The 10,195-nt window shown below is 38.3% G+C and overlaps 1 protein-coding gene across 1 annotated transcript; it reads left to right on the top strand.

Annotated features, from left to right (window-relative positions):
- Positions 1-411: 411 nt before the first annotated feature.
- On the top strand, positions 412-7,916 carry LOC136825698 (uncharacterized). The gene is made up of 3 exons (XM_067082441.1): positions 412-533; positions 4,898-5,671; positions 5,883-7,916. The coding sequence occupies exons 2-3, from the start codon at positions 4,905-4,907 to the stop codon at positions 6,250-6,252; spliced, it is 1,137 nt and encodes a 378-aa protein (XP_066938542.1). The 5' UTR covers positions 412-533; positions 4,898-4,904; the 3' UTR covers positions 6,253-7,916.
- The last annotated feature ends 2,279 nt before the right edge of the window (positions 7,917-10,195 follow it).

Here is a 10,195-nt window from a genome sequence, read left to right as displayed (position 1 = left end):
TTACTTACTCATGCTCTCTTAACTGGTGGTTAATTGCCGGTATCCCATACAGTGCGTGCTAACCGGTGTCATAACTATGTGGGAACGCCTGCGAGTATGTTCTGTAAACAAACAAAAAGGGTGGGTGAATGTGAATGCGAGTGGATAGGAGGAGACTGGTAAATCCCAGTTATTCCCACCCGGAAGCCCTTTCGACGCCGGTCTTGCAAATTAAATACAAAAGATTTTAATTTTTAATTATTTCGCTACAAGTTTTATATCATCACTTCCACCAAAGTCAGTTCTGCAAGTTTAAATTCTATAACTAATGATAGACACGACGCAGAGGTGGCGATTCATTCACAAACTTTGGGTGCAATCACACTGTCGGTGAGTGTTCCTAGACCGATATATAGTGATGTTCAGGCGACTGCCAGGGTCACTTCCAGCCGAGCAGCGCTGAGCGAGAACCCTCTCCCTCGCCTTAGTGTTTCTGGACTTTATTTCTCTCGAGACAAGTGGAATTTTTACCTGTTCAGTCTCTTAAACAAATAGTGAGTACTGCTGTGATTATTTGAAACAAGTGTCTCGCTTTTTCCGGTGATTGCTCCCTTCCATCTTGCCTCCATGATGCAGCGTTGCCAAATCAGGGTTTCCCGTGATGGAAGCAGTTCTTGAAGCTGTCGTCTGTGATGCTAATCGGCCTTTTCTTTGCAATGCGATAGCCGGTTGGGGGAAAGCCAGTCAGTGGCCCTGCGAAGCATAGGCCTAACGAAAAACAATCTTGAAAAGTGACCCCTTCGTGTTTTTCCTGGTATTTTGGGGCCGATATTTTCTTTTGTTGTTTTGTTGTATGGCAGAAGAGGTAACGAAATTTGCATTGATCTGTCAATGTGATAATACATTAATGTAACAGTACTCTAGATGACGCGCACTCCTAATAAGTCAGCGTGCAAGTACTATCTATTTGCTAAGCATCACGTGTCCCTGTGTGTGTGTTGCATGCATGAATTCAGTTTTAGTTCAAAGTTTCGAACTCTTCATTTGATATTAATATTTATATTTAGACGGCATTAAAAGAAGATACTTCCAAATGAAGCTTGATTAAATACAATTGCTAATTTTAAGTTCTTGTTGATACAATTAAACATCAAACAAACAAGATGAGAAAGAAAGAGAGAGAGTATGTCACCACAGACCTTACCAGAATCAAATCAAACGGTGCATAAAAAAAAGGGCTTATTGCAAGTAAGATTTTTTATTATTGTTTTTTCTTGCCTTTTCTATATCTATAATAATATGCTTTTATGCCTGTTGTTACTTTTGAAGTTACCATGTTTCCACTTCTATATTTCCACCCTCTCTGAGGAGTCACTGATCTGTTACAGGTCACTGGAAATTAATCTATTCTTTTACAACATCGCATCCATTCATACATCTTTCTATCCGCATTTGTTCTATCTATCCCTAATTTCTAATTCCTATACTATACTATTCCAATGTCACCACCAACAGTGATGACAAAAACAAATGGAAACAGCTGCAAGATTTTGCGGGAATTATACCCAAATATATATAAAAAAAACGAGAGGAAAATACGAAAAAATTAACTTCGGCTAACTTCCTTCGTGTTATTTTTCTTTTTTTTTGTATTTTTGATGGTTTAGGCATAATTCTTGCAAAGTCTGACTGTCATACGCGACTCATAGCTGCTTCCACTTATTTGTTTTCATTATCGTTATTGATGGTAATAATAATAGATGAATAATGTCGTACAGGAAAGGGATGTTTCATGGTGACATCACGTCAGGCATATATGTAATTTTCCATCATGATTCGATGCGTGAATTTAGTGTTTTTTTTTTTTTATTTTGAAAAATCTTCAACTTTCAAAAGCAGGCATGACGAAAAAGAACTAATTTTATGAAACAAGTACTAATAAGTGAATGGGGCCTGACTGGTGAACTGAACCAGGAAGATGCAGAGGAAGGAGGCCCGTCGCCTCCTTCTTGGTCAGGCCCCGACTTTCTTCCTTCCTCAATCCATTTTTCTTGTTTCCTTCGAGCCTGGGCTAGAAAAAGGCACGTGGTTGAGCGTTTCCTTGGATTTTAAACTGGCGGCGTTTTTAACTCTCTAAAAGTAGCTGGAACCCACCATATCTTATTTGTTTCGTTTTGTTGCCGTATTTCAGTATTGCCACATATTCCTCTTTTTTCGTTTATGTAGTTGTAGTTTCGTGTGAATGAATCTGTTTATTCATAGACGAGGAACATGTACTTTACAGTTTATTTATCCGGCGTTGATGACCTTAGTTAATGTGACGCTAATCAAAACGATCAATCATCAGTCTATCACACGTTCGGGTGAGTCCAACCAGATTTATCATGCAATGCGAATTTGGCGCTGGCCTCGATCCTCATATGTGTCAACACGTGCTCTTGGCCTCATCTGGTTCTAGTTGTCACCTTGTGAGTTACAAACTATTAAATCCTAGTTTCCTTGTCTTTTTTTTTTTTTTTTTTTTACTTTACTTATTTATTCGACCCAAGTGTCGTTTATGTGGCTTCGTATTCGATCTATTCTTGCAAATGGAGTTTCATTTTCGTTAATTCGAGTTTTCATTCGATGCTACACTCAGTTTTTGGATCCTGTTTTTATTAATATTCTGGTCATTCAGTTCAACCCTATATTCATAAATGCGTTGAAAAACAAGTCGAATAAGAATAAAAAAAAAATATGTACAAGGAGGGCTTATGACTTGCCGTGTTCCGGAACTGAATTGCATAGAAATTTTTTATCTCTCTTCATAAATATGAACACTGAAGACAAAAAAAGTCAAACAATAAGCAAAGACCAAATTAGAATATATAATGTATTGCCGTGTTTACAACTGATCTGGCCTAATAAAGCAAGTTTTTGTTTTTAAATTCTTGCACAAATGGATTCTTTATGTAAACTGCCAATCATGATATCAAGTCTGTCTGTGATTATCAAACTATAGCTGCAAGGGACTTTTTTTTTTATCTTTTATTAGGAAAAGACAAGACAAGGAGCCTTCACGTGAAAGTTTAGAAGCATTCCCTAGGCCAAGGTGAGCCAGATTTATATCAGCCATGCTAGGACAGAGAGAGAGAGAGAGAGAGAGAGAGAGAGAGAGAGAGAGAGAGAGAGAGAGATCTTTGAATCTGAAGATGTCCTGGTTATCCCTGTGTGTGTGAAAGAGAGAGAGAGAGAGAGAGAGAGAGAGAGAGAGAGAGAGAGAGAGAGAGAGAGAGAGAGAGAGAGTGAATATAATTGACTGTAAGAAGTGCTGGAATTACGTGACTTTATCTTTTAAAAAACGATTAATTAATTAGTTTTTGTACCATTACGTACGAAAACCAAACTTCTTGGGTGATGACGGCACTAAATTTCCTGAGTAGTTCCAAGAAGTTGGTTTTATCATCTTTTTCCTGGCAATTAACATGATTCATCTTCCGGCAACCGTATCGTCCTAATACCTCTTACTAGAATATATTATTAGCAATTTCTTCACGTTGGATTGCGAACGGCGCGTCCTTGGACCGTAATAGGAACAAAACATTTAACATTCACTACGGCACCTGTTGCATAACACTTTACAGCGACTTATGGGCCACCGAATCTTTGCAGAGTCTACATGTATTGATAATAAATATGATATATATAAATACATTTGTATATGTATATATATACATATATACATACACATTCACCGTCTCAACACACTTCATTAGATTTAATTCTATTCGCGTTTGGACTCAATCGCTTATCGTTTACCGAAAACTTGAAGAAAACTAACGAAAGCAAGTTACAATGCCGAACACGATCAAGACACGGGTTCACTTGTCGACTTGTTAGAGAAAGTGAGACGAATTCCAATCATCATTTATCGACTGATTCCAGTCATCATTTATCAACAAGACTAACTTGTGAAGGCTAGGTCGTTACTTTAAACGAAAATTGGCTTCATTTGAAATGTAGGGTGTCCTAAACTGAGTGATTACTTTAGATCACATAATAAATTACTGTCATCCATTATGACGTGGATTTTTTTCTTTATTTTATACGGTCTCCACTTCTATTAAGATTTTTTTTTTTTTTAACTGTGTAAGTTTCTTGTATTCATAAGCCTTATGCTGCAAACATGATTTTGTGTTCATAGACCTGTTATCGTCAACATCTATGAATCCGCACACTGAAATAGAAATTAAATCATGCATGAAGATTTCAGTTTAATGTTTATTGTATTTCAAACGGTTAATTTTCAACTTACCAGAAAACCGTTTTTGCTCTCTCTCTCTCTCTCTCTCTCTCTCTCTCTCTCTCTCGTGGCAGTTGCTGTTATGTGGGGATGGGCCCCCTCTTGGGGCTATCTATCTCGAAGCTGAATCCGGCTCGGATTTGAACAGGGTTCGAAAATCGCCTAAACTAAGTTCATCTTTCTTTAAGTTTTCAAATCTATACTGTGTTTGTTTTAGGTTTGAAAGCTGATGGTAGGGAGTAGGGAAGAGGCTGTAGTACCTTAAAATCTCAGTAATGTCACAATTTGCCACATTTGTCAAGAACACGGTAGCGTTTTACAAAATTCGACCTCCTTCGGGGTCATAAAACAAATTTTCAATAGACGACGCTGATAGACCCATTTTTTTAAATGAATTTCTAATTCCAGTTAAAAGTTATAAGGTCTCTGTTAGAACTGTTTATTCTTTTACTGAATTTAATTTGAATTTATACGTTCACATAAGTGATGTGTTTACTCTTCAAGTTCCTTAAAAGTTCAGGACGAACACTTTTCAAACAGCACTGGAAATAATTTTATATACTTTCTGTATCCTTTTGCTGTGGCAACAGCTTTACTTGTTTCTATATTTATTTTAAGTCCTTTTTCCTTTTGCAGATTCGGCATGGTGACATTCGGGGTGCTCCTAATCACTCTGTCCTTTGCGTCAATATGGACGACTTCCGAAGCTCAGGTGGGTATGTCTCTGCTCTCCCAGGTTCTCCCGAGAGATACTTTCCTCATCGGTAATCCAGCAGTGAGGCCAGACGGTGGCTTTATTAATGGCCCTCCTCCTCCTTCTCTTCCTCCGTTGGTGCCTTTCAGACAAGCCGCTTTAAACCAGAGAGTACATGACAGCTCGCAAGATCCAGTTTTTCATCGCCCTGTACTCCCTCCCCAGAATTATCCCTTGCAAGTAAATCCATTGCGTCAGGATCAGCCACGTCCAGACCAGCAACGTCAGGACCAGCAACGTCGGGACCAGCTACGACCCTCTACATCTAGATTCTCCGTTGACCAGCAAGTGCCCCAGCTACCAGTTGTTCCTCCGAGAGCAGATATACCACAGACCCCGCTCGCCACAGTTGCCAATGGCTCGCCTTTGACACATCAAACTATTCCTCAAAGAGGTACTGTTCCAGAGACCTCGTTTGGTTCATTTGGCGGTGACTTTTCCACTTCAGTTCACCAACCAGGGAATACCCAAAGTAATCCTCAAAGACCACCTCCAACAAAGACACCGGTTGTTTCAACCGGCAGTTTCTCTTCATCTGGAGTCTCCCATAATTTTCCTGTGAATTCTCAGCGCAAGCCAGTGGGGCAAGTACCCAGGAGACATCCAATGTGTGGAGTGACACCGCCTACTGGTGACTGCCGTGCTGCATTCCCTAGGTAAGAAATTCTTGTCCAAAAATAATCTACTTGTAAACCATCGTTAGAGTTTAAGTAAATGGATAAGTCTTGAAATAGGAAAATTACTGTGAAATTGGCAATCACTGTATGTTTTATTCTGTTCCATAAAGACTTTAATGTTTTAATAACTGTAAAGAAGTGAAAATCTAGCCTAGCCTCTACTAACAAGTACTTATCTTTCGTGTGTTAGGTACTACTACAATCCCCGAACGGACCAGTGTGACTGTTTTCTGTATGGAGGATGTGGTCAAGAGGGTCTGAAGTACAGCTACAGGACTCTCGAGGAATGTGTGGCCACCTGCCACCCACTGAACACTGAAGAGGGCCCCGTTTGTGAGGAGCTCTTCAGTGAAGAGGTCTTCTTTGACACCCCAGTCGAAAAGCCTGTTTCAGTCAACCAGATCGCTACCAACCCAAATACTGATCACTTATCAGATGGCGAGATTCTCTACATATTTGCAAATTCTGTCTCTCCGCAAGAGCTCGCTGCCAGAGAAAGCAACAGAGTGAGACAGAGAACCCGTTTGCCTGGAACTTTCCTGACTAGTCCCATCGGGTGAAAGACAACGCAGAGAGTGCGACTGTGAATGCGTCGGTTGATGTAAGAAATTGTTAAATTATTTCCTTTACGATTAATGATGATAAAATGAAGGTATTTCATATTTCACATATGAGATCGCAATGATGTACCTCTATATTAGAGAGCCCCTATAGATCAATAAAACATATTTCTGCTATAGAATCTTTTTTATATAATACACGGAAATTTCTGCAGACAGTGTTTCTTTTGGCTCGTGTTTCCTTTCAGATGACAAAGAATATTAATTATTACCTTTCGGACGGGCTTCTAGGAGGGGTTCCAGATACTGATAAAAGCAGAGTTATTTCACTTCCCAACACAGAATAAGTTATAATTACCTTTATATCCCTGAGCATAGGACTATGACTGAATAAACAAATTGACGCATTATCTTCGGCAGTTATCAACCGACTTGAAAAAATTTAAATTCGGCAACTTGTCTATGACATGTTTCTTCCAAGTATATATTTACTCATGACACTAATTTCTGGTTTGGAAGACTTCTACCTAATTTTTTCTTTTCATTGTATTGTAGCATCGTCTTAATGCCACTGTAAGGTGGTTTGGTTTCTATCGAAAATCTTAATTTATCATAACTTTAGTTTAAGTTGTTTTCAGTTGTTATCTCTGGTTGTTTCTTTTAACTATTGTTCTTTTTAGTTATTACTGTTTTACCGTTATTAGTTTCATGTTATAACAATGTATCTTACAATTCAAATCCGCAAGGCATTTTACGATAGGTCTGTCAGGTTGCGTATTTTATTGCAACAAATTCGCTACAGGATATTAAATCCTGACTGAACAAATTCCTGAGTGAACAGGCGGTTTACAAGTGAAAATATTTAAGACAATTTGATAACAGGAAATTTACCGACCCACCCCCGTTTTTCCTTACAATTTGTACTTCATCCAAAAACAATAAGTGATGAAATGACTTAATCTTTACTAAGCTGGAAAATCCACCTGTTCAGTGAGCGACTAGTTACCGAGGAAAATTTCTCCAGTCTGAAACGATGACATTTTTCATTCATTTATCATTTAAATTGTTTTCCAATTAGGTTTTCGGTATGAACACGTAAATAATCACTAAATAATCCAATAAGCTTTAGTATGAATAATAGTAATATGATAATAATATATAGAGAAGGAGTGAGTCTATTCTAACCTTTGCTTCTTACTACTTCTGTTTAGCAACCTCCGTTCTATCAAACTTTGAACTTAGGCCTAGTGCAATTATTTCCGATACCATTAACTTCTTTAACCAAGAGTGCAGGGCAAGTATGGATATTACCAATTAAACCCGAAATGTTGACTTCATATTACGGCGAAATGTCTTATCTGATTTCCCCCTCTATATTTTGTTATAGGCAAATCATTTAGAATTGTATGGCGCCCAGGAATTCGAGTTTGTTGAATCATTAAGTATTTGGGATTTCTGAGACTCATTTCACATGTTCTGATATGCACTAAGAATACAAAGCGCTCACACATACATGCGTACATTACATATTCTTGCCTAGGTGCACATTTATTTGATTTTACCAACACATCAACAATAATCGCAAATATCGAATTTTTGTACTGCTTCCTAGTAAGGGCTGACATTTATAACTTAATCAATAAAAATGTGATAACTAATGAAAATGACATTGAATATCTCACCCGACATGAAGTATATAATTACGACTGACTCAAAAGTTTGTGAAGAGGTATTTGTTGTTGAAGGACGCGCACAAACGATTGATACAAAGGCCAGAAACGTCACTGGAAAAAATGAGGATTTCTGAACTCTCAACCTCATGTATGGAGAGAAGAAGCCTTTACTGATTAGTCTCATGACTCTCAACTTAACATGGGCTGGGAGCCCGTGTGTGTGTGTGTGTGTGTGTGTTTTTGTGTGTGTGTATGAGTGTATGTGTAGATGCCGTGGGAAAAAATGTATGGATGGGAGGGATAATTGTCGCTCTATAAAAGTGTTGTAAAGACGGGTGTATGAACTGCCAGATTATGACGTCATTAAGAGCATTTATAGATTTGCGCGGGAAAGATTTTGATTGAGACAGTGCGACGAATGACAGGCCTACACGGGGGTTAGGGTGTGTGGTGAGGTTGAGGGGGGCGGGGGCCGGTTGATCACCATCATGGATTAAAAAAGTGTGTGAGGATTAAGCGTTTGTTATGAAACAGTGCGAAAAAGGTTGAGAATAAGAGGAGGAAAAATTGTCTGTGGTGAATAATGGGCAGTAAAAAGCTCACAAAAAATAATCAAAATGAAATATGGAGTTACAGAGGTATGGTACAGTACGTAGATGGGATTTTGTTAAGAATATATTGAGGGTTTTATGATATGTGCAACTTCTGAAAAAATATGTAAACTGGAGACTGACTGGTTTTGAGTAAAGGTCGGGGTCAAACATGCATGTTTACTGCCCTCATGACTGTTTAAAACTCATGAGGATGAAGCGACAATAGAGGTTGAAATTTTGCAGCGAAGGATAAACGGTTATAAATGAAATGTGGAATGGCTGATGTCCGTAAATGATAATGTGTTGATTGGTGAAGTCAAAGATAAGCTCCAGAGACTAGTAAAAGTTTGTGGGTGTTTGTCAGAGGAAAAAGCTGGAAGCGAATGTTAGACGACACTATAAATGTTACCAAGGATGTAGAAGAACAGAACAGAATGACTCATATAGGTGTTTGGGAGTAGAGGTTACGAACGACATTAGATTGGAAGAGGTGAACTGAATATTGCACGAAGCAAGAAAGCAAAAATTAGGTCAGTCAAATGAATTTACCTCTGGAAGCCGAGGGAGGAAGGTGAAGTAAGGAACCAAGAGAGGAATAGGCAGATGAAGTGTTATAGACAAAAGGTAGTGGAAGACTATAGTACATGCGTATGGAAGTGGCTGTAGAAGTCAGTAAATAAACGGCTTATCTTTCTTTTGCAGCTGGCTGACTTCCCACATTAAGAAGTAGCAGCAACGAAAGATATTGTTTTTCTTTTTATTAACACTCTAAAGAGGGGATGAAGTTTGTAGATAATGCCCAACTTCAATTAAGAAGACCATAGGACTTGTATACTAACAGTTTCAGGCATTCAAATGCTGTCATCCATCTACGATCTGACTTGGCATAAACTGTGCTCAGTTATTACGATTGTATGGCCATCTCTCTACACTTTTCTTTAGTGTTAACTATACGTTTTACCCTTACAAATCTTTTTATGCTACATAAGTACACAACCTACTTCACCGTTTTTCCTTTCTTTCAAATTCAGCATCCACATTCCACTTTCATTACGGAAAGTTGGCTCAACAGTCCATTTAAACATTCCCACTTTGGCCCCCAAGCATCTCCCAGACCTTCTGCATACACAGCTACCTCCCTTGCATCACCTATTCTGTGACTCAACACTTCTCTCATCATACAACCGTTATTCGTACGTCCGTTGTATGTACTGCCAACAACCTATATAAAACCGTAGCTTTCATTCTTTCACCATCCATATTAACATTCACTGGTCAATCTTTCTGGTTTCCATAAAACCTCTTAACCTTAATCTTCACACACTCTCAACGTTCTCCTTTGGCAAAAAATTCAAACGCTCACTATTTTCAGCAGTTTTTCACTAATATATGCCTTTGGAAATCGACAAGTAGTGTCTAAGTAGCGTAAATTGCAGTCCTGTACGATCCTTCAGCAAAAAGTGAATATTCTACAAGTTTATTTAAGCTTTCTTTTAATTTATAAAAGACCGGGAGCCTACGTCTTACATCAAATACAAGATGATTCTCTTGCTTATAACGATTTTCTTAAAAAAAAAATAGACCTAAACTTGGCGCAGCATAAGAAAAGCATATTGAACATCAGAAATATAATACAGTTTCATGCCTTAACATGTATAATAATATGGAATGTAAGTT

Source organism: Macrobrachium rosenbergii, chromosome 39 (genome assembly GCF_040412425.1).
Source record: "Macrobrachium rosenbergii isolate ZJJX-2024 chromosome 39, ASM4041242v1, whole genome shotgun sequence".
Classification (NCBI taxonomy): domain Eukaryota; kingdom Metazoa; phylum Arthropoda; class Malacostraca; order Decapoda; family Palaemonidae; genus Macrobrachium; species Macrobrachium rosenbergii.
The sequence above is the reverse complement of the archived record's forward strand: the minus strand, read 5'-3'. Positions and strand labels throughout refer to the sequence as shown.

What these genes read in the sequence shown, in the direction of transcription:
- LOC136825698 (XM_067082441.1), top strand. Translation starts at nt 4,905, where the DNA reads ATGGTGACATTCGGGGTGCTCCTAATCACTCTGTCCTTTGCGTCAATA. An exon ending in TGCCGTGCTGCATTCCCTAG is followed by an intron (nt 5,672 to 5,882) that starts GTAAGAAATTCT and finishes TTCGTGTGTTAG; the next exon opens with GTACTACTACAATCCCCGAA.